The sequence below is a fragment of the Emydura macquarii genome, unplaced genomic scaffold, assembly GCF_026122565.2.
Source record: "Emydura macquarii macquarii isolate MOO-44397 ecotype Brisbane River unplaced genomic scaffold, CSIRO-AGI_Emac_v2 contig_450, whole genome shotgun sequence".
Classification (NCBI taxonomy): domain Eukaryota; kingdom Metazoa; phylum Chordata; order Testudines; family Chelidae; genus Emydura; species Emydura macquarii.
In genome coordinates this window covers 4,156,838-4,181,373 of record NW_027130587.1, presented here as the reverse complement: position 1 = coordinate 4,181,373, position 24,536 = coordinate 4,156,838, and the positions used below count along the sequence as shown (strand labels likewise).

Sequence of the window (24,536 nt, the reverse complement as noted above, 5' to 3'; positions counted from 1 at the left end):
ACGAATCCAGAGCAGTGGGGAGGGGCGGATCAGGAGAGCCCATATGTCTCCTTTTGAAAGCAGTTCTTGCACACACTAAATGCATGTGCAATTGCACACCTGATTGGCACATGCAATGCCCATGCTCTGGCGCACAGACAGGACACTATTTTGCAAACAGCTGCCGCTGGGCCTGGGCCATTGTTGCAGCTATAGTATAGTAGGCACCCGTTTGCCTGCCCATTTGGCCGCATAGTCCCAGGCTGACGGTTTTCCAAACCAGGCCTCCTATGTCTTTCCCCTGTTGAACATCTGTCGACTCCACGGCTGAGAGTCGCTCACTGGCCCCGCAACGCTCAGCTCCCAGGTGTCTTCTTGGCTGCCCGCAAACCCTTTAAAGCTGTGTGTGCGGGAACGGGAGCGTGTTCTCCTAGGAGCTCTGGCAGCCCCAGGGACTCACCTGTACTCTCTGTGGCTGCAGTGGTCTCGGTAGCAGTCGGCTGGGCAGTCACATTGCGGCAGGCAGCCTTCTCCATACGCCGGGTACTCCATGGCGTACTCCTCCCCGGCCACCGCGTGGTGGTTTTCTATCACTCTGGCCAAGGGAGAAGAGGCAGTTTGATCAGACCAGGGCTCTCTGCTGGTCACTGATCACAGAACAGGCCTGTGCCTAGCCTGTCCTTGGGAAGGGGGCAGCTTTCCAAAGGTCCGGCTTGAGATGCCTTCCCCTTCGGCCAGACCTGGGGGGGGGGACGACTCTTGCCACGGAGATGGTAGTGCAATCAGTGGGAGTTAGGGGAGTTAGGAGATTAAATACCTGGGAGGATCTGGGCCTAAGTGACATGCGCAGGGTCACGCAGGGAGTCTGCAGCCGGCGGGGAGTTGAGCCCAGATCGGCCGCTAGTGCCCTGACCACTGGGTTCCTGTCCTCCGGCCCAGTGGGGCTCCTGCCCAAAACAGATCATTTCCCTACGCATCAGCAGTGCAAACGCCCAGCTGGCGGTTTCCCTTGAGCCCAGGCACGACTGTTCCTGGAGGCCCCCCTTTCATTGAGACATGACTGCTAATTACCCATGAATTATTCAATGGCACATGCATGCCCCTGGCAGCAGCAGCAGCAAATCAGGGCCCAAAGATGGCAGGATTTCAGGAGCGACATGGGGCTGATAACCCCTTGGGCGCCGGGCAGCAGCCCCCTGCCATGCAGCTGAGACCTTCCCGCCCCATCCTGCCGGAGCGCCGGCCCCTTTCTGGAAAGCAATGACAGGGAGCAGTTCCCTCAATTGCTCGTTAGCCTGAGATGACCTGTCCCAAGGGAGAACAGATGCATCCCTTTGTATTGCAGGGGCTCCCGCTCAGACTGATCGGGGCAACACAGCACCCAGCACAAGGGGGGCCTGGTCCGTGCCTGGGGCTCCTAGGCGCTACCGTAATACACCTAATAAATAACGTACAGCACCCAGCACACCAAGGTCCTGGTCCGTGGCTGGGGCTCCTAGGCGCTACCGTAATACACCTAATAAATAATGTACAGCGCCCAGCACACGGAGGTCCTGGTGCGTGGCTGGGGCTCCTAGGCGCTACCACAACACGTATAACTAGCCATACGATGCCCCAAGAGGCCGTAGACCTGCCAGCACCACTTGAACGAGCTTCACAATCTGGCCCTTGTCGCCTTTGCTACAACGGAAGGTTGTTGTGGATCTAAATCACAGAGGATGAACTTACCCAGCCCGAGGCCTCGGGACCAGTAAATCCTACACAAGCCCTAAGGCCTCAGCGGGCCTCTGGCCCCTGTTTCTGCATTTCGGGGTGATGCCGGCACAGGGAGCTACAGGGCCCATGGGACTTTCCCACACAGCTCTGCTCCCATCTCTAAAGAATCAGAAATCTGCCTCTGGCTCCTTCCGACCAAAGAGCGCGGAGTGGCCCATGAGCCCTGAAACCAATGGGCGTCTTCTCGTTAATTCCTGTAGCGCCAGGATTTCACCCATTCGGGTCTGTAGCTTCCCAGGGTGGAGGGGGCATCATGAGGAAACTGAGGCCCAGGGAGCTGTCCCCGGTCGCACAGCGAGGCGGCAGCAGAGAGGGGAACAGAGTCCAGGAGTCCCGACGCCCAGCCCCGCTTTAGCCGCTGGATTGCGTTCAGCAGCATGGAACCCATTCAAAGGGCGTCATCACCAGGACAAGTCAGGCTAGAGCCTGGCCTCTGGAGCATGCTAAACCCAGGCAGTGGGGGTTCCCGGGGGTGGCGCAGAAGGCACCAGAACGAAGAACTCTGCCACCCCAGCTCCGACCAGCGGCGGCTCCCCAGGGCTGAATGCGCAGCGTGTTCCTGCACTGGGATCAGCCGTCGTTTCTACACCGGCTGTGAAGAGCGGCTGCAATGCATCCAAACGCACCACCTCCAGCGCCTCAAAGCGGGAACCCCCCAGCAGGAGCAGTGCCCGCCTCCATACGCTCCCTGCAGCGCCCCCGGCTTTGCCCGCTGACATCAAGCATCTCCGCCAGATGCCTTCACGGCTGAGCTACATGCTCCTCCTTCCCCCGGCACGGCTTGTTTACAGCCCCACGTTCGGATGGGAAACCGGGCTCATTCCAGCAGGGGACGTCTCCCCTCCCTGGGGGGAGCAGCAGTGGGCAGAGCAATGAGGGCAAAAGCCCAGCTACAGAACACCCCCGCACCCCGTTAAATCGCTCATCTAACTACGCAGCCCTTCGCGTCCCGCCCTGCTCTGCAAGGGGAGCGGCCTGTGTCCCAAACTCAGCGGGCTTGGCGGTCTGTATTCAGGGAGGGCCTAGCTGGGGGTTCAAACGTTGCTTCTCTCCTGGTGCCCCCTCTTGGACTAGATCTCGGCTCTTCCGCCTCCCCGTTTGTTAGCTGGGTTCCCATGCAGGGCCCCCCGCCACGCGAACAGAGCAAGGGAGGCAGCCTTTCCAGAGACACACATGGGCCAGTGAGCGGGGCCTGCCAATTTAGCCGGCCGGGGGAGGGCATGACGTTGCAGCTCAGTGAGTGGCTGAGAAAGATGAAGGGGGCGCCCCAGGCAAGTGAGAGAGGCTCTGGGCAAACCCTGGGGGCAAGGCACGCTTCTAAGACGCACAGCAGCCCCAGGTGCGGGCTTACGCGCGCTAGGCGCTGCAGTGGAAATGGGCCTCCTGTCTTTGCCCTGCAGATAGCTGGGCTGGGGATTTCAGGCCCTGGCTGCTGAAGTTTGGCAGCTGTAGCCACAAGGAATTGCTGGCTAGGGAGAGGAGACTCGGCCCAGCCAGCCTCACGTCTCTGTCCTGTCCCTGGGAGCGTCAGGCCCTTTCCCCTCCATAGAAATGACCCACACTCAGTTTACTCCTGGCTTCAATGGCTTTTCTAGCCGTGCCTGCATCCCACTAGTGTCTTGGGAGCTTGGATAGGGCTAGATCGTGAAAACTGCTGCTCCAAACATCAGCCCTGTCGCCCAGCTGCAAGGACAGGCTCTGCAGAATGTGCTTGGCATGGCTGGTGACCTCTGGAGCGGGCAGGCCTGATCCACCGACCCCAGCGGCACCACTGCCATGGCTCCAATGCCAGCTGAGAGGGTCTCAGTGCATGGACCGCTCTTCCTCCATGGCGGAAGCTGCAGGGAGCACAGTGCAGAGCTGTGACTCGGAAAAGCCATTTGACAGAGGTAAGAGGGCAAATCTTGGACCCTCTGTGTGGAGTCGTCCAGGCACATTTGGCCAAAATGTGTCCCCGTTTGCTGTTTTGCAGCACGTTCTCCACGGCTGCGTTTTTCAGTGCCGGGCGTGTGCATTGGTGCATGGTTTGTAAGCGCTCTGGGATCCTTCTGGAGGAAATGCGCTCAATAAATGCAAGTTATTGTCCCCTTAAAATGCCTCCCAGGCTGAAAACCTGCAAAGACACATTATTAGCTGCCTCAGTTTCCCATCTGTAAAATGGCAATAATAATTCTGTCTCGTCTCTGTAGATGGCAATCTCTCTGGGGCAGGGACTATCTCTTACTATATGTGTGTACAGCATTGAGCATAGTGAGTCTTTGATCTCAGTTGAGGCTTCCAGATGCTCCTCTAATAGAAGTAAATCAGGCGATAAGAGGGAAGGTCCTCTCCTTAAAAGATACAAAACACAGGGTAGGAATAAATGGCCAGTTTTCACAATGGAGAGAGATGAATAGCCGGGTCCCCCAAAGATCTCTACTGAGTCCTGAGCTGTTCAACATATTCATAAATGATCTGGAAAAAGGTGGTGGACAGTGAGATGGCAAAGTTTGCAAACGATACACAATTGCTCAAGAGAGTTAAGTCCAAAGCAGACTGCGAAGAGTTATGAAGGGATCTCACAAAGCTGGGTGACAAAATGGCAGATGAAATTCAGTGTTGTTGATAAATGCAAAGTCATGCACATTGGAAAACATAATCCCAACTATACATACAAAATGATGGGGTCTAAATGAGCTGTTATCACTCAAGAAAGAGATCTTGGAGTCACTGTGGATAGTTCTCTGAAAACATCCGCTCAGTGTGCTGCGGCAGTCAAAAAAGCCAACAGAAAGTTGGAAACCATTGGGAAAGGGAGAGGTAACAAGATAGGAAAGTTCCAGAGGGGTAGCCGTGTTAGTCTGTATACAGCAAAAACGAGAGTCCTGTAGCACCTTAAAGACTAACAAATTTCTGCGGGCATAAACTTTTGTGGGCTGCAACCCACTTCGTCAGATCAGGACTCTCCTTGGATAGGAAAATGTTATTTACCCCTTCACGTAACACAAGAACTAAGGGTCACAGGATGAAATTAATAGGCAACAGGTTTAAAACAAACACAAGGAAGTATTTCTTCACGCAATGCATAGTCAACCTGTGGAACTCCTTGCCAGGGGATGCTGTAAAGGCCATCAATGGCTATTAACCAAGATGGTCAGGGATGCAACTGTAACAATCAGCTAGAACATGTAAAGACAGCCGGAGGATGTTGAGGGCTCTGTCTGAGATCACTACAGTGGTTGCTGTATGGATTTATGTGGAAAGCAAAATAAAGTCATCATAAAGGTTCAATGCGGGTCAGACCCCACTGGCTGGGGTCAATAGGATTGAGCTGAGGTTGTGCGGGGCCCAGGAAATATCTGGAGTTGCCAGAGATGTTAGCCAGGATTTTCGCAGTTCCCTGGGGCTCGTGCATTCCTCTGTAGATCAGAGAAGGATTATCTGGGATTAGCAGGGGGTGAAGAAGTCAATGAAGATCAGCGGGCGAGGGTTATGCCAGGTTATCACTGAAGGGGCTTAGCCAGTGTTCTGTTAAAAACCGGGATGGATTATTGGAGGGCAAAGAAGATTGAACAGCAATCTGGAGATTCAGCGGGATTATCTGGTCATGGGCAGGAGCCGCTCAAAAGGACCTAGGATTTTGAGCTGCTCCCCTGAGTCACCAGAGGGGGAGACAGGGACGTTTGGGGCTCCTTGAGGGTCACCTTCGGGCCACCTGGCGTTCCTTGTGGCCCTGTGGAAGTGAATCACTCGGGTATCAGATCTCACTGCTGGCGGGGGCAGGCGGCTCACAGCAGCCGTGTGGGTTACCTGTGAATGCCAAGGGTTGCCCGAGTGGCAAGACAAGGTTATCTGAAGATCACGTAAGGCCACTTGAAGGTGGGATGGTTTCAATGTCGCCTGAGGCTAATCTGTGTGGGATACCCAGGGCAAGCTGCTGGCTGAGGCCACGCCTCGGGAATTACGGTTGGGAGGGGGCAGGATCTGGTTTGCTGGAAGGAGGTGGCAGACATTGGCCTGACCCAGCTCATAGCAAAGGGAAGGTGGGGAAGAGAAGGTTTAGATGCTCGAGCTCTGCTCAGAGGTTGTCTCCAGTGCTGAGATGGGATTTGCAGAGCAAGTGCGATGTGCAGATCCTCCACCAGTTTCCCCTGGGGCAATTTCACTGACTCCTAACGAGCACTGAGGGAGGAATCAGGCCTGAAGCCTTGACGCTAATCCAGTGCTTGGAAGATGGCTCCGTGGACTCTCTGGAAGCATCACAAACATGGGAACTGGTGTCACAACCCTTCTGGTTGGGAACTGGATTTAACAAAACTGACGGGACCCAGTGCGGGCTTCCAGCAAAGCATCCCCTTGGACTCCACTGGGAACGTATTTTTATTATGCCATTTACATTAAGGCTGATACATGCTCTTCCAAACCAGCCTCTTCACCTCTGCAGCCACTGAGCAGGGATTGCCAAGCGGCAGCGTCTCCCCACACACAAATCTGTCACTTGGGGAGTTTCACCCAGTTAAGAGCCGAGTGAAGAATTGCCTGTTTTAAGGGCGTGAAAACCAGGGGGCTTTAGACCCAAAGTACAAACGCGCCATCTTCCGCTCTATTGCAAATTCACATTCATCCCAGTAGGCTGCCCCAGCTGCCAGCCAGAGACAGGGACGGTGGCTGGGATTAGAAAGGCTTTTCTTAGGTTATCTGCCTTAATTTTTCCAAGGACGTGTCTCCAGGGGATTGGGTCGTGGGACATTTCAAAATAACTTTTGCCGGGATGTGCACGTGAGTCAGGAAATGCCTCTCAAGTAAATAAATATAATGACTTCTTGGAGTTTGTCAGCGTGGCCAGGTGAGAACATTGAGCACCACGGACAGCTCACAGCCAAGGAGTCTTTTATTAAAATCATCCCAGCCGAAGCTTCTGCCCCAGTAGCTTTGCTTCACTGTTCTGTACCAGGTTGCGCTGCCTGGATGATTTTTTTCTTATCTCCTCCTAAATCCTGTGTAATATTTTTGCCAGTAACAGCAGGTGGCCCCTCAGGACATTAACAGGTGGGGAGGAGAACTGCTTGGCTGGACTAGAGAGGCTTAGGGAAAAAATACTGGAGCAGGAACTCAGAGGCAGCATGGTTCAGTGGTCAGAAAACCTGGGTTCTGATTCTGGTTCTGCGCTGGCCTTCTGGGTGACCTTGGGTAGATCATATTAATTGCTGCATGCCTCGATTTCCCCATTGGAAGAATGATGCTGACTTGCTTTCTATGGTTCTTTGAGATTGATGGCAGCAAAGAGCTCTATGCTATTGTTATATATCACATTCACTAAAAGTGCAGTGAAAGAACGTTATGAAGATGGGCAAGTCAAACACTCGGAAACTAGGAAAGGCCAGCATTAAAATTGTCCAGATGATCTGAATTCGACCCCCTTTGCACCGGTGCAGTACGAGCCAGTCTTTAATTCCATGATCATATGCTATTTTTTCCACAGGCCCCCGGCCTCATTCAGTCAATGGGATGGACAGCGGTCACTCAATATTTTGTCGTCTTCTCCTTGCTCACTGTGTAGCCCCAGGCCTTAGTTACTGGCCGCTATTCAAACCCAAACCTGAAGACAGAATTATTTTCCATGTGGGATTTTCTATGGTGCTCATCATCACTAGCATGTCGAGTGCTTCACAACCAATAACATTCCTCTACCACTCCGCTGTGGGGCACGGGGGTCGTATTATCTCCATTTTACACATGGGGAACGGAGGCACACAGAGATTAAAATCCAAAGTATCCACTCACCCAACGTTTGAGACTTCCACTTTGGGACATCTAGGATCTGATTTTTCAGCGCGCAGAGTATAATACAGGGGAAGACCGGCTCAGGTCACCCCGGCTCTGGGTTAGCACATGCTCAGTGTGGACGGACTCTTCAAAAATTAGCCTGGGTTCTAGCTAGTCTCTGAACATGCGCAAGCTGCAATTTTTCAGAGGTTTATAACTTGGCCAAATTTGGGGAGATTTCCACGGGGACAGCAAAAGGCACAGCCCTGGCCCAAAGGACGCCCCCTGCCAAATGTCAAATTCATCAGCACGTAACAGACACCTCTGCAGGGTAAAACTACAGCCGGAGCATGTAAGCATCTTGGAGCAGAGACTGTCTTCTTGAGATGTGTCTGTGCAGCACCGAGCACAATGGGGTCTAGAACTGAGGCCCCTGGGCACTACTGAAGTACAAAGGAACAAGTACATTAATAACATCAACCTAAATGAGGCCAGGGGCCACCTCTGTTTGTGTTTGTACAGCACCTAGCACAATGGGTCCTGGTCCAGAAGTGGGACTCCTAGGTGCTACTGCCATCACCAGCTCGGCTTTCTTCTTTGAGAGTCTAGCGCCCCCTCGGCCCCGTGTAACCTGAGAGCGACACTTGAGTTCCTCCCCAAACAGGCATTTTCTAATCCTGCGCTAAATTTCGAGATTCCTGCCACCTTAACATCAGCTGGAGCGTGATATATAAAATGGCTTTTTTATTACTTAAATGCTGCCTGCTTTCCAGCACGCCCCGAAAAAACGGGCCAAAAATTCAGCCCCATTTCTGTCCGAGTGAACTTGGAGAGAGCAGTGCAGTGACTGGCAGCATTTACAGACAGCTGGGGGCAGACAGCTCCATACCCTAGCCAGTGTGCCACGCACAGCTCACAGCCCTTCTCTCCCCTTCTTACTCCCGGGGACATTTCAAAGTCTGTAATTAGAGCCAGTGCTCCCGACTGCTCACCCCACTGCACACACAGACTGCAGAGAGATGGGGAGCAGGAGCTGCCCGGGTCTTCGGCACGTAGAACCTGGCAGCAACAACAGAGAAATGCCCGTCTAAGCCAGCCGAAGATGCGGCCCCCCCTCAGCTCAGTTCTGCAAAATTGCAGGCAGCCCTGCAAAGCATGAGTGCAACCAGGGTCCCAGTGAACAAGGGGTTAATCTTAGCTCATCTTGACTGCTTAGAGAGTGGAGATGGAGGCCCGGGCGTTGCCCCCAGGGACCAGAGGACTGGGATGATCTCCAAACTGGGAAGTATTTTTTCTCTGCACTTTCTGCTGCGGGTGCCTTAGTTTGGTTCTTCCCTGGGGAAGAGACCTTGCTGACTGCAGCTGGATTTGCCTGCTGAGTCCTTCCACCCGCTTTCACAGAACAGCCCCTAGAGGGAGCGAACAAGGAAGGCTCGCCAGGAGCCAGATCTCAGCAGAGCCTTGTGATGCTCTGCCACCCTGAACCCCACCTCCCCTTTCAGCCGCACCCCGCCCTGCTTTGCGACAGGTGTGTGTGTTTGCAGACGTTCCCCACAGCACCGGTGCTGCAGTTCTTTCGCGCTGCCCTGATTTTTTGACCCTGATGAAGCATTAATATTCAGTGAACCTACAGGATCTATTCCTGTCCCGGCGTGACCTGGTTTCCAGGCTGATGGATTACGTATGGCTTGCCAACTGTGCTTGCTGTGCCATTAAGCATTTTGCAGATAAATCACAATCAAGCTGGGGCAGAACCAAGAGCTGACAGAGATATTCCTGGAGCTGCACCAGGGCACCCGGGGGAGGAGGGACCAAAATTAAAACTGAAGAACCAGGGTATTTGCAACACAAGCTGTGCCACTTGCATGTATGATTTGAGAGTGGAAAAACCCCTCCACCCCATCCCGGAGAGACACACACATACACAGGATGGGAGTTATCCTAGGCTAGATTCTGACTTCAGAGGAGTCACTCCCAATGTGGACCAGTGTAACTGAAATCAGTGTGTTTACATGCCTCAGTGCAGTCTGTGGAGTTACTCTGGATTTACACCAGATATGAAGGGAAAGTGAGTGGGGGAACTCTGGATTTACAGATCTAACCCTAACCACACCAAATCCAGTACAGTGCCGAGCAAAGTAGGGCCAATCAATTTACACCGCAGAAACTGACATCAGGCTCTGACTCTAACAACAGAGTTACTCCAGATTTACCCAAATCTGACCCGCTGCACTGGCGATTCATTTCAAGGGTCTGGGTAATGCTCTGCAAAGGGCAGGGATACAAATAGCACTGGGAATGCCATGTCGTACGGCAGCATTGCCCCGAACTGGCAGAGAACGGGCGGCGAGGGACCCAGAGCTGCTATGCCTTACTCTCTAGCACAGACCTGGGGCACAGGTTTGCCATCCGTTTACATGGAAGTCAGTGGGAGGTTCACCTTTGACATGCAGCACAGAACTGGACCCCTGGGGCAGCAGCAGTGCTGACAGACAGCTCCACCCGACCGGTCCTTAGCACCCAGGACGCAGAAAAGACAATGACGGACCGGAGAGGACAGGAGCAGAGGAGAGATTTTCTGGCGTGACGGGAAATGGGAAATCCTCACTGAGCCGAGACTCAAGTGACTTGGGTTCTCTTCCTGGTTGTGCCACTGGGTGACCTGGGGCAAGTCACCTCCCGCCCCGAGCCTCAGTTTCCCCATCTGTAAAGTGGGGGTTCTGATACTGACCGCCTTGGTTTGAGATCTGCTGATGAACAGGCCATATAAAAGCTAGGGAGTCTCCATGGACAGAAGGGCACAGAAGGCCCTGCTTTTTCCATTTCTTACCTCTGCTGTGGTGAAGGGAAATCACCGTTCTTCATCCTCCCACTTCACCAGTATCCATCTGAGTAACCCTCGGAAGTGTTCCACGCAGTGAGATTTCCCAGGGGAGTTGGGGACTCTTTCAGAATTGCTTGGGCCAGACCACAGACTCTAGACCCAGTTTAGAAAGCCGGGATCTATGTGCCTGCAAGGTGCTCTGGGACCTCAGACCCCTTCATTGCCTCTACTGTCAGCCCTGCGCATTAGCCCCTTCCCAGGCTTTAAACTGAACGAACACAGCTCTCCTACATCCCAGGAACTGCCTCGCTTGGGGGCAGATTCCCCCAGGGGCTGCCCCAGTGGGATATCATCAAATTCAAGGGGTTAGGCCAGCCTCAAACTGGACTGATGCCAGTTAAATGGGGCCCTTCGTATTTACTAGGTGGGGAGAGACGGGAAGGGGAATTGCCCTGGCTCAGTGGATCCCAGCCCTGATCCGCTCCCAAGAGGGAGAGAGATTCAGAAGGGCTCGCGTGACTAGAGATCACGCAGACGAAGAGGGGGAGAGATGGGAATTCAACCCCCCCATGCGTCCCCTGCCTGGCCGAGGGACCCCTCCATACTCACATCTGGCGCCCGTGCTGGTCCTCCCTGGTCAGCACGCCCTCCTTCTCCATCAGCATTTGCCGGAAGGTCCCCACTTTCTGCCGGATCTCCTCTTCGGCATAGCTGGGGCGGAGAGAGAAGCGGGAGAGTCAGGGACGCCATCGCCACGAGGGCCCGCTGGGGACGTCCCACTCCACCGACGACGCCCTCCCCCGCACCCCTGGGCGCATCCTCTGTTTCCCTGCCCCACTCTCCCCTCCAGGCCTTCGGCTCACCCTTCCCTGGGTCTGGAGCCACCTTCCTGCGCCAGGGCGTCCCCCGGCCCGGCTGGCTGGCGGTCTTGGCAGGGCAGCCATGGAGACTGAACACGCTCCCTAGCCCGAGAGGTTCAGGGGGCGTCACGCCAGCAGGGCGGGATAATGCGTGCGTGGCTGAGCTCTGTGCCCCAGCCGTGGAAATGCAGGGCCCCGCAGTCTCCATCTGGCCCCTTTCCCCAGCATTCCCCGTGTGTCAGCACAAGCTGAGCCGTGGGCCCTGCCTCGGCGGAGAGCGCAGCCTGCTCCATGGGGAGAGCACCCACACTGCTACGCCGCCTGGGGGGCACAGCGCAGCTCCGCTGGCCAGCATGCGCCAGGGCAGCGCCAGCGAGGAGCCGGAACCTGAGCATGGCTTTGCAGGGTGACCACTCCAGCCAGCTGCACTCTGCAGTGAGGACACCCCAAATCAACCACGGGTGGGAGGGGAAGCAGAGGGGCCAGGGGTGCGGTGACTTGCCAAGAATGCAGATCTCCTGAGTCCCAGTCCAGTGCCCTAGCCCCTAACTCCTGCTGTGTAGATCTTATGCTGGAGTGATAAACTCAACTCTTGTGTAGACAGTGTCAAGGCCCAGCTCCCGGCCCCACGCACCAGAGCTGACTGCGCCCCTAGGATTCCTTAGAGGACCGTCCGGCTGACCTGAGAATGATGGTCCCAGTGGTCAGTGCACATTCCCCCCTTTCCTCCCGAGCTCACGAAGTGCCGGGGCCGCACCTTCACAGAGGCATTCGGGAGGCTTCTCTTTAGGATTGAGCTAATCTCTGCCTCGCTGACTGCCAGGAAATTTCAGCAGAAAGCTCCATTCTGATGCTTCATGTTTTGCAGCTGGCCTGTTCCTGTTGTTCCTAATCACTGGAGTATTTTGCACCAGGCTCCGGGTCACCGTCTCTCCCCTTTCCTCCCCCACCAGTGAGGGCACATGCTGGGCTGCGCAGGCAGAGAAACCCCCCCATTCATGTATTTCCCGCTCGGAAAGCAGGCACCCTCTGAAACAGGGCATTGATCTCAAAGCACTTTGCCCCTGCATTGCAGTGTCATTATCGCTATTTCATAGCTGGGGAACTGAGGCACAGAGAGAAGTGACTTGCCCAAGGCTACACAGGGCGTCGGTGGCAGAGCCAGGGATAGAGACCTGGTTTAATCCCACCAGCCTGCTGCGTGTGTAACCTTGATCAAATCATCTCCCTGGGCCCCTCTTTTTGCTCCCACCCTTTGTCTGTTTGGCTAGGTGCTCTGAGCTCTTTGGGCAGGAACCGTCTCCTGCCCAGTGTGTATCTAGCGCCTCGCACAACTGCAGCCTGTGCACACTATTGTCACACAAAGAATAAGATGAGCCCTGGTCTTTAGCGTCCCAATGCAGTATCCTGTCCACTGGACTGCCCCGCTTCCCAACACACTCTCACACGGACTTGCTGCCGGACTCGCAGAACAAAGGAGGAAAGGATGGACAGCTCTCCCCCCCCCCAAGGGCTCTGCCTGCTCAGAGAGAAGCAAAGCGAGTGAGCAGAGTATAACAGGTGCCTCTCCTCTCTCTCACATCTGCACACACCGCGAGCCAAGAGAGATCGACCAGCTGGCAGATGCAGCAGGGAAGCAGGGACCCCGCCGGAGCCCATAGCCAATGAGCGGTGGCTGGAAAAATGGCCCGTGCCAGCTGAGAGGCCATAACTCAGGATTAACAATTTGTGCAAGCTAGAAAATGAGGGAGAATCACCCCGTAAATACCGGAGCAGGGAGCCCAGAGCGGCCTTTCCGTCCACAACAAAGGAAAATGCAGCCGGGGTTTGATCGCCCATGCTACGTGAAAGGGATAATCTGGCCCGATCCCCAGGGAGCTTTCACACCCACCATCCTCATCCATTCGTCCCTGGCAACTCTCGAGGCCTGTGTCTTTCCTGAGAGGCCTCGGTGTGCTGACTGCCCTGGGCCGCTTTTGTCTCAGCCCCTGCGTACGCGATTGCAGAGGCACAAAGATAGCGCAGGGCTCGAGGAGAGGAAGGACAGCCCAATGAGTGAGGTGTTCGCCCGGGAGAGCCGGGTTCAGTCCCCTCTTCTGCCACAGACTCCTTGTGTGACCTTGGGCAAGTCACTTGGTCTCTGTGCCTCAGTTTCCCATCTGTGCAACAGCACAGCCCTGCCTCCCAGGGCTGTGATGACTAAATACGTCAGAGGTGCTCAGATACTAGGGTGAGGGGGCCATGGAATCTCCATGGCTAGAAGGGTCCCAGGCCCCCACTTTGCAACCCGCACAGAGGGGCGCCTATCCCAAGAGCCCTCCAGGAACATCCAGGCACGGAGCCAGCTTCCACAGGGGTGTGAGTCTGCTGAGAGCAATGCTCATCCTGCCTCACGGGGGGGCCGCAGTACCAGCTGTGAGCACTGGGTCCCGTCACATACGCGCTGGATCTCAGCCTTCTGTGCTGCCCTGAAAAGAGCAGCGGGAGGTGGTGAGAGTTTTAAAAACACCACTTTACACGCGTGTCCAACGTGTCCTGTGCGCCAGAGAACCCAGACGGCACCTAGGAGACACGGTTCGAGACAGCTCATCATCCTGCTGCGCTGGGCACTGACTCTCCAGGCCCTCGTGCTGAGCAGACGCCAGACCCTCGGTCCTGTCGCTCTGGGCGACGGCAGGGGACCACGCATGGCAGGGGCAGGCTGCGGCAGCCGCTCGCTTGATGCGAATTGCTAGGGATGCAGGCAGCCAAGTGAACCGGCCGCCTCTGCAATGATGTCCTTTTTCCACCAAGGCCTGACTTGCTGCCAGATTGGGGGGGGGGGGGGGGGAGGGGGGTGCGTGTCCAGGGAGAAGCCCCTCCCTTGGGCAGAGGCAGGACAAACAGAGCTCGCTGTGTCTGGCCTACAGCCAAAAGGGCAGAGAGCAAATTGTTGCCTGGGCCATCTGCCACAGACCTCAGTGGGAAAGCTCCCACCACCTGCCATGGTAAGCTGGCTCGGCTCCTTTCAGTCTCCCGGTTTCACCTCTCCCCCTTCTGCACGACTGGCTGAAAGAGAGCAGAGTGTGGTTTATTATCCTGTATTGTCACCAGCATGTATTTGGTGCCCGTCACCGTGGCATCCGGGCACTCGCTGGGCTTCAGTGGAGATGGTCTACGCCCCCGGTGCCTCCAGCTTTCCCAGCCGGCCAGGGCAGGATGAGCTAGTCTCACTGAAATCAATGGGTGCCTTTCCACTAACAACGCGGAGCATTGCTATCACTAATCATTTCTATGACAGTGGTGGCCAGACGCCCCAGCCATGATATAGCCCCGCTGTGCTAGGTGCTGTACAGACACGGCCCCTGCACCAAAGAGCTTTGCATCAGGATCTACCCAGCCCCAGAAGGTGGTGTTTGTTATCCCCATAGTACAGATGGGAGACTGAGGCAAGGAGAAGTTGTGTGACTTGACCAAGGTCACTGGCACAGCTGGGATTGGAACTCACAAACTCCCAGGCTCCATCCAGTGCCTTCGCCACATGCCATTCACCCTCGAGCAGGGCCCTGGGCAAGGAGGTTCTCCAGGGTTTGCTCTCTGCGGAAATCTTACTCCTGTCAGAAAATGGCAGAGAGAGCCTGGAGAGCCCCCTGAGTGGTCCTCGGTGTCAAATCCCAACCCAAGGATGGTTTACAATTGGGTGGCAGGCAGGCAATCCCTTCAGCAGAGCCTTCATCGCATGGCTCATCACCTCCTCCCGTCACGGAGTCAAGCCCCACGTCTGCCATCTCCAAGCATCCGTGGCAGCACTCGGGTAACCTTGAATCAATCCCAGACATGCTGCCCAGGTTGTTTATTTTACATCCATCTCCTCAATTATTCTCTGCGCAAGTGACAAATGGAAAAGCGATTTCTCCTTGTGAGCCAGAGACACCAGCTCTCTGCAGGGAGAGTTTAATGTGAGTCTGTGACTCAGCCACGTCTCAGGTAGAGAAGCCACAGTACCGGAGCCGTCGAGCTGGATGGGAGCCAGATTTACTGTCTTGCAGGAAATTCCAGGATTTGGAAAATGCTTCCGTTCCACAATGGAATGAATGCGATTTCCCTCCCTCCCAAAGTTTCCCCATGAAACAAAATCGTGGGGAAAAAAATCAGTTGAATTGCTTCATTTTGATAAAATTGAAACGTTTTGCACTGATTTTGACTTTAAAAAAAAAATAAACAGAAGATGAGAGAAATTTGAAAACAAAGTTGTTCCAAAACAAAACACAAAGAAAAAAAAAATCAAAACATTCAGGTCCAAAAACGTCAGCACAATTTTTCAACCTTCTGGAAAAGCTTCCCCACCCTCCCCCTATTAATTCTCCATCCACCCCCCAGCAACAAAGTTTCCTTGAAATAACACATTTCTGAGAAACGGTTCACTTTTGACAAATTGGCGTGTTCCAGCTAGGTAGTTTTCCATCAGCTGATTTCCTCCCAGCTGTACTTAACATTCTGCGTGATCTGTGTGAGAGCCCCGGTCCCCCAGGGGTAACACGGCTGACTGACACTGGGGTCCCGGGACTCTCCTGCCAGACAGGTGGAATTAGAAGAGCCAAGGGCTGTATCGCACCTGAACTCTTTGTGGGCCACCACCCACCACCAGCCACAGCTCACGCATTCCATTCTGCAGCAGGGAAGGCACAATCTACACCCTTCTACGGAACTTTCTCCGCCGGGGGGACTGAAAGGCACCAGACCAACCGCCCCAGAAGCTGGGGTTTTTGCTATTGGTGGGAGAAGGAACAGCAGTGGAAGTCTCCCGCACACCGCTGCCAATGTGTCTGAAAAAGGGTGGCCGATTACGGGAAGTCGGTCTCCTTGGCCTTTCTAATGAGGCTGCCACAGAGGGACCAAATCAGTGGCAGATGTGGGAGCGGTTTCAGGGACATGGTCATTGTTTGGTGTAAGTGGGAGTTAAACGGCTTAAGGGGCTCAATTCATTCCTCTGCACGGGGGTGGATTTCATCCGCTGCGCGTGGACATGGCGGAACCGAAGAGGGGTTAAGGATCCTGAACCAGTTCTAGCCACAGCCTTGAAGCACGGAATCTGGAGCTCTTAGTCAACCCTACCAACCCAAGGGAGGGGTGTATGAGGAAGCTATCGCCCAGCGTGCAAAGAAAACAGGGTCTGGAGCAAGATTAGGAGGCGGCACGCTTGTCTGGAGCAACCTGGGCGAGGAAATCCCTAGAGGCTGATTCAGCTACTGATTTTTTGTCCCATTGGCCTGTCTGTATTATAATGCAATTTCACCCACCTACTCTTAATTTTCCTGGGACCATTTTCTAAGGGCCAGATCCTGAGCAGCGCAGAGCACTCGCAATGTGTTCCAGTAACGCAGGGTCCTTCCAGGATTTGGCCCTAAATGTGGAAGTTCTGGTAATTAGGAAATGAATTATTCCTATTCATCTAACTTCAAACGCCCCACGGATGTGAAAAGCCGGAGCGCTGGATCTGGAAGTCAGTCAGCAGAGCTTTGAAGAGGAGGGCTATGGTTGAAAGACATGCTTGCTATAGGGAGAGAGCCAGGGAAGTTTTAGCACAGAGCAGATGAGAGGTGATTTCTAAATCCAGGTGCTTCTACAAGAGATTATGTGAGGCCTCGTGGTCTACGCACAGTACTGGAAAATGGGATGAGGGGGTTCTAGTCCCAGCTCTGACAGCCCCTCAAGACGTGTGTTCGCACAAGGTTAGTTGTGTGGATGCTCTTATTTCTATGTAACAGTGGTTTACTGAGGTTTATCTTAAAGCTGCCCCCAATCAATGGAAGCAAAACAGAAAAAAACCCTCTGAAACTGAAATCAGATTATCCACAGAGAGGTCTGCACCGGTTTAACTACAACAGCTTAATTCACACTGAGGTTAAACCAGTGCAACTTTCCCATGGGGACATGGCCTAACTGATTTAAACTAAACTAGATTAAGGCTAATTTAAACCAAAATAAGTCAGTCTACATGGCCCTTTGTGCCAATATAATAAAAACTGGTTTTAAAAAAGAAGCTTCTTGTCCACTGTAACCCCCAGGTCCTTTTCTGCAGAACTGCTGCCTAGCCCGTCGGTCCCCAGTCTGTAGCTGTGCATGGGATTCTTCCATCCGAAGTGCAGGACTCTGCACTTGTCCTTCTTGAACCTCATCAGATTTCTTTTGGCCGAATCCGCCAATTTGTCTAGGTCACTCTGGATCCTATCCCTCCCCAACCTCGTCAAGATTGTGTCTTTCCCCCAGCACCCAGCCCCATTGCAAATGATCCTTCCCACGTCATGTGTTCCCAGGGAGCCAAAGAATATAGCCAGAAACCAGCTGAGAAATTCAGTTCAAAGTTGGAACCCTCCTTGAATTCAAAGGTTTTTGGATCCGGTTTCAGGCCTGTCTCTCCACAGATGTATCCCGTGCCTGTTCCAGGGCAAAGGAGAGGAGGATAAAGCAGTTAACATTCGTCCTCCCTGAGATCCTGTCTTGGGTGACAGCTGGAGCTAACAGGTGTGAGAGGTTCAGGAGAGGCCTGCGCTGATGCCCCTGTCTGGCTGAATTTGTCACATTTCAAAAGCCAGCCCATCTCAGCATCCCCCATCTATCAGGCCCCACCAGCCCAGCAGCACTCTGTGTTCCCTGCTCATTAACCGGCTCAGCCATTTGCAAGGAGCGGCTCCTGCTCTGAAAGTGCGTATTTTGAATTTAACGCGTGGAAGAGGCAGGCAGACCCCCTCTGTGCGGCTTCTGCGGGCCAGGGCTCAGTAACAGTTTGTGTAATCGACATGACAGGAGGGGGAGAGAAAGTGATTTAGTCACGGCCCAGACTTGAATAAATAAAGCGCTGGGCTCCAATCAGCCTGCTCCTTCGCTGGCTTTCTGAAGCGCCGCATCTGGAAGACACGAGCCACATGAAAACATTTTGCGGCTCAGCGCCGTTTCAGGCCGGCTGTCAGATAATAGGGAGCTCGCGAGGCCAGGCATCGGAATGAACGGGGAAGGAGGGAGCAGGAGCGGAAAAGGCAGAGGAATGTAATAGACTCACTGATGGCTCTTTAAAATATAGATCGAAACACGCAGCAGGAAAAGAGAAGCTAGCTGCGAAGCGAGCAGCTGCCGGGAGCCGAGCACCAAGCTGGGCTCCGCCCGAGAACAGCAGGATGCAAGGACGCTGGGCTGGCCCTGACTTTAAATGGCTGGCATCGCTTTGAAATGTTGTGGTGGTGGGATGGGGAGGAGAATTAAGGCACCAAGATAGCAATTTCCTTCATTCCTTCGAAATAATTTCTTTTCCGTAATACCTTTCGGCATGATTTCCCCGTGGAATTGATGGCGGGAAATGGATTTCTCGTCCTGGAAAGTGTTTCGAGGTTTTGACCGTTTTTCCCATTCCCAATCCTGGGAAGAAAAGTCGAAATCTCGAACGTTTTGTGCAAACCGAAGATTGGAAAAATATTTCTGCTTGGGTCAGCTCAGGTCCCCTCTCCCGCAGAGCGACCCCCACGTCTGCTGCCGCAGAGGGAGCTCTGACACATTGCTGCTTTTACAGGATCAATAACACCTGTGCTGTCTGTGTAGTTATCTGTCAGAACAGAGCGGGGTTGGGCCTGCAGCCAGGTTCAGGCCTTGTGCTAGCCTTCTTCACGGCGGAGCACGGAGTTCTCCCCTCTCACACCCTGCCCAGCCCAGCCCGACAACCAGGCACCTCCCGCGTGACCCTGCCACCTAGCCTCACGCTTCAGTCTTACGCGAACGGAACTGCGCCCATTTACACGAGTTGGGGCTCCGGCCCCCTGACTCCAAGGTAGCTACACCCATTTACATGAGCTGAGGATACGGCCCCATTGACTCCAGTGGAGCGATGCCAATTTGCCCCAGAGGAGGGCCTGATTCCCCCACTTATTCAGCAGGAATAAGTGGGGCAGAGAAGGCAGAAAGTTTCGATGCCCTCACTCACAGAGGTTCCACGCTTTGATTCAAACCGTCCTCAGATGTGATGAGTCCCCTTGAGTGGAAGCAGTTGACGACTGCAGTCATACTCAATCAACTTTCCCTCTGCTGACCCCCAAAAGTTGGTCTGTGTCATAAAAGAATGATGCCTGGGAGACACCCTGAAATGTCTCTGTGCTGTGCAGTGAAACAGCCGGCGACAGGCTCCAGGTAGAGCTTGTTTACAAAGAGATCTGCCACACATGGGCTCTGTGTCTAGATGGCGCTTAGTCTAGTGTATAGGATGAGTCAGGAGACCTGGGTGCTATTCCTAGCTCTGATCCAGACGTGCTGTGTGACCTTCGACAACTCACTTTCCCCCCCTCTGTGCCTCAGTTTCCCCTCCCAGCCTTACTCTGCCTTGTCTGTTTAGATTGTAAACTCATTGGCACACGTAGTCTCCCTCACCATGTGTACGTACAGCACCTGGCGCAATGGGGCCCCGATTGCCCTTGGGAGTCACTGTCAAACAAATAAAAATCCATCAGGGAAGCCTGGAACTCTGCAGAAATGATTTCCCCTCTGCTAAGCTCTTCTCTCCCATTCCTGGGGTCTGAGGCTGGATTAAAGGAGGATCCATCACTGAGAGAAAGAAAAGCCTGCGAGGATCTCGGCAGGAGCAACCCAGGCCCTTCCATCACGGGGTCAGCATTTTCCAGCAGATCTGCACAGCTTTTTCCTCTTCCAGGGCTGTGGGCTGGGTCCAGGCGGAACCGCTGGCCGCCCTTCCCTTTCCCAGATTTTATATGGAGATTTTATCTCCTAAAACTGTCTTTGAAAGTGTGAAATTCACAGAACCCCTCGTGAAAATGGGGAGGGGTGTGGAAGAAATTAATATGAATGAGTTCCTTTGTACTGAGACGGCCTCATTAGCATGCCAGCTGGTGACAGTTCCTGAAACCTGCCTCATCGTGCGGACCCTCCCGCCCCGGTCCTAAAGACATCATTTCCCCCATTTCTTCTGGGATAACCCCAGCCCTGCACTGGACAATTCTTCAAGGCCACCAGGACTAGCTGGAGGTTTTGCACAAAGGCAGTCAGGTTCCCGGCAGAGTTCCAAACCCCCAGAGCAGCAGCGAGGTGACGTGAAGTGGGGGGATTTAGCTGCTGGAAGTCAGCGGGTTTGCTACTATGCAGGGCAGGGAGCAGAGCAGGTGAAGTGTGAAGAAGTGCCCGCGTGTCAGGGCCAGGCACAAAGGCAGCTGGGCCCCATGTGGGATGCTGCCCAGTGGGCTGGGGTGGTCGCGGGCATATGCCAGGCTAGGGATGGAGGTCAGAGAGCAGCATCTCCAAAGGGCCTGGCAGGAAGCTGCATCCATGGACCAGTCTATTGTCCAACCAGACTGTCCATCTAACGTGCTATCCTAAGTCTCTCTCTCCATCTCCATACACACCCAGCATCCATCCATCCATCCCCATACAATCTATCTATCTATCTATCTATCTCAACACTTTGGTGTCTAAGTACCTCCTGCTTGTTTAACCGTCGAACACGCATAGGTAGATACAGGTCAATAGGATAAGTCAGGTAGAAAGAGAAGACATAAGTAGCTAGATAGGTAATAGATGAAACCCGAGCAGACAGATGAGCTAGACAGACGTAAATAAGCTAGATGGGCAGTTAACGTGGGTAGATAGAAGAAAACGAACCCAGAGCTGTTGGAACCACATGACCCGTCTGTCCCGGGGAGAGTAAACACAACATTCACTTCTGGAGGGGAGGAAAATGTTTGCTGGAAAAGGCCAAGGCGTGCCATGGCGTGTTATAAATGCTGGTTCTGCTCTCAGAGCCTGGCTGTCGGCACACACATTGATCCGAGCCCCGCACCCCTCCGCCGTGGCCACACTTCATCCATTCATTGGATGCTACTGGGAGACGGGGGGTCAGACGTCAGTAGATCATCAGCTCTCCCTGTACAGCCCCTGCTAAGTTGCTTCCTTCTCTCATGACGTCTTGGGGAAGCTCTTTCTGCTTTTAGCCTCTGACTGGCTGAAGCTGTGTCCTGGCCAGCAGAACCATTCTCTCCTGGCGTCCCTAACATCTCATCTCTCTCCACCCCCACCAACTCCCCCCCCCCCACTCCTAAAGGAACATACTGGTCTGTTCTATTTTGGTTGGCATGCCACCCTCCTTGAGTTATTTCGGTCCAACCTTTGTCTGACCTTTTGTCCTTAGAGCAGCTTATCTCTTGGTTAAAACCCGGTAATTCTTTCTTTGCGTTTTCTCCAAACTCAATAGCCTAATGTTCTTGTTTAAAAAAAAGACCTGCTACCAACAAGCTAAGACCCCATGTATGGCCCTGCATCAACAAATGGATGGGCAAAACTCAGCCTTTAAGGGTAATCCTACAACAACAAACCAGTGAGTGCAGCCCAGTGGAGACATCAGGTTTTGATCACTGGCAGTTTCAATGGACCAAGTCCTTGTTTCAGCATTGCAGGACATTGATTCATATAAGGCCAGAAGGGATCACGGAGATCATCTCGTCGGGACCTGTGTAACACAGGCCACAGGACCTGCTGGCCTGAATTCCTGTTTGAACTAGTGCAGATCTTTTAGAAAAACAGCCAATCTCGATTAACAAATTGCCAGGGAAGAGAATCCAGCATGGCCTTGTGAAGTTGTTCCAGTGGATAAATCCCCTCACTGGTGAACATTTGTGCCTTATTGCTAAGTTCCACTATCCCCTCTCACTGTCCCATTTCAGTGCCATGCCTGGTCAGAGGATGAGGCAGGGCCGTTCTCTTGTTTACCGGAGTTCCCAGCGTGCCATCTGCCAGAACCCTACAGGGAAATCACAAGGTTTGTGTTTTCACCTGGGTGAAGAGAAGTGACAAACTCAGGACAAAAAGACCATCCCACTGGACACTTCAAAGGGGCCTTTTCCACCCTTTCCTTCGCCTCTTTTCTCACATCTCATCCTCCGTGGCAGCCGTTCCCACCCCGCCCTCTTGTAATGTCCTTCCTGCCTGCAGCAAGCGCATCAAGCCAGAGGGTCTGAGAAGCCCCCTTCTGAGCCTGTCACCTAGAACCCTGCACAGACTCATCCATTTCAAAAACCGAAAGGACATTGGATCCGCTGCTTTGACCTGCCGTGTATCACAGGCCAGAGAACTGCAGCCAGTCACTCCAGCATCGAGCCCAGTGACTGGCGGGCATCTCTTCCCGACAGGCCTCCAGGCTGGACCTGCGGACATTCAGAGAGGGAGGGAGACGCCAGCATTTCCCTTGGCAGTTTGCTCCCGCGGTTAATGTGTCACTGCTAAAAACTTGTGCTTTGCTTCTAACATGAAGGTACCTATACCCTGCAATCAAGTCACCTTGATCTTCCTTTTCATAAACTAAACAGATCAAGCTCTGTACGTCACTAGCCGTAAGGCCTTTTTCTCCAGCCCCTTGAATTCTTTGTGGGGCTTTCCTCCGCACCCTCTCCAGTTTTTCAACGTCCTTTGACAAAGGGGGCAGCAGGCCTGGATGTGGTCTTCCAGGCTCCGTCTGAGCAGATGGCTACTCCCCTCTGAACGCACTGCTTGGTGCAGACTAGCAGCGTGAGGCTGTGGGCCAGCAAAGCTGCAGTGCTGTTGTCAAGGCCACAGGGAGATTCAAGGGAAGAGAGGCTCAGAGAGGTCCTGGGGTGACGAGAAATTGCCAGGACTAGGATGATTTGGCTCGGGAAGGAGAAGAGTTAAAAGGGCCTTGAGTCAGGCAGTGAAAATGATCGAGGGCCTCATGCAAGCCGATCAGTCCCTTGCCTTTACATTGCCCTGTGATACGAGAACAAGGGAATGCTCAGTGCAAGAGCAGGGCAGTGAATCTAAGGAGCCAGTATAAGGCAGTCGCTCCCTAGGCAGCAATCTGCCAGCCAGGGGAATTCACTGCTGCAGAAAGTCGCCCAGGCCAATGCCAGGAGGAGCCGGGTGTCACAGGGCAGGCAGGTCCCTTTGAGAGGCCTTCGGGGTTCAGCTCCGATGCTGGTGTAGCCTACAGTTCCCAGGGATCCTCTGAGAAGTCCCCAGAGTGCCTCTTTCCTGGGCCACTCAGGTGCTGGACCTTGAAGCCTTCTTAAAGGGGCAGCTCGCTTTGCGAGACCTGCTTTTAAAAAGGGCCAGGTAATCGAAGGGCGATGGATAGCATAGTGGCGATTGTAGGCCAGGCTTCAGGGCACGAAACGATCGCAGATGTTCCCCCTGCCCAACACTGACCCACAGAGCAGGGGCATGAGCAGCACGTTCGTTTTCCTCTGCAAAGCCTGGATTCCAAATCAGCGAGACCGACAATCTGATCCAACCCAGAAAATCCTGTGTAAACCCCATCCCTGCCATCACACCCTAACACCCAGAACAAGTGGGGCGACCTTCCTCCCGGGTCTAACCCCCACTGAGGTCAGTGAAATTAGCCTAGGCCGACTTTGGCCCGTGTCAGTTACCGGGTGGGACAGGATCGCTGCCCTGCTGTGCACGTATTGTGGAATCATCTCTGTAGGTTGTGAATGGCGATAGGAAATAAGAAGGAAGGACGGCCCAGTGGTTAGGTCATAGGCCTGGGTTTAAATCTCTGCTGTGCTACAGACTGCCCACATCACCTTGGCCAAGACACTCAGCCTCAGTTTCCCATCTCTAACGTGGGGATAACAGCCCTGCTCTGCCCCCAGGGGTATTAGAAGAGTAAGTATATTAAAGACCGCGAGGCATTCAGATATTGCTGCACTGGGGCCGGGTGAGTGCCTCAGTAGATCACTGCGCAGCGCATGGCTGTTTGCTGGCTGGTGTCAGAAATCATCCAGAGGCAGCCTGCAGAAGGAGCCAATGCGGCTGAGTGGAAGCTCTCGAGTTGCTCAGGGCTTTTGAAGCAGGTGATGGAGAAGTGGGACCACATTGCTGAGTGTGTGTGATATCCACAGGGACGGAGCTAACTCGGGGTTTGACTTTTATTCCATGCATGCTGAGGAGAGGAATTTTAGGAGCTGGTTCTGCAGCCCTTGTGTTGGCGCCTTATGGGGAAGGCAGTGACCTGGGATTCCGAGCAGAACCAGCGTCAGATCCTGGTTCTCTCACAGCCTACTTGCTTGCTCCCTGCCTCAGTTCCCCATCTGGAAAGCAGGGTAATGACCCTTCTTTCCTCCCAACCTTCCTGCCTATTTCAATTCTAAGCCCTCTGGGTCAGGGACTGTCTCTCATTCTTTGCCTGCACAGCAGGGAGCACAATGGGGCCACGAGCCTAGTCTGGGGCGTCTAAGCGCACATGCAGTACTACAAATAACAATATTATATCAATCTGTGGCTAGGTCTGGAGCAGGCAGGCCACAACTGCATCCTATGCAGCTAAGGGTGACCTCTAAGAGCAAATTGCATCTGCCTGATGACAGATC

General features: G+C 53.8%; 1 protein-coding gene across 1 annotated transcript in view; it reads right to left on the bottom strand.

The window, feature by feature from the left end:
- SRRM3 (serine/arginine repetitive matrix 3) overlaps positions 1 to 24,536 on the bottom strand; it is a 153,537-nt gene that overhangs the window by 41,027 nt on the left and 87,974 nt on the right. Inside the window, exons 4-5 of the mRNA XM_067537687.1 lie at positions 10,934 to 11,035; positions 440 to 574 (exon numbers count right to left, since the gene is read on the bottom strand). Coding sequence (XP_067393788.1) covers positions 440 to 574; positions 10,934 to 11,035 — 237 coding nt within the window. The remainder of the gene's footprint in view (positions 1 to 439; positions 575 to 10,933; positions 11,036 to 24,536) is intronic.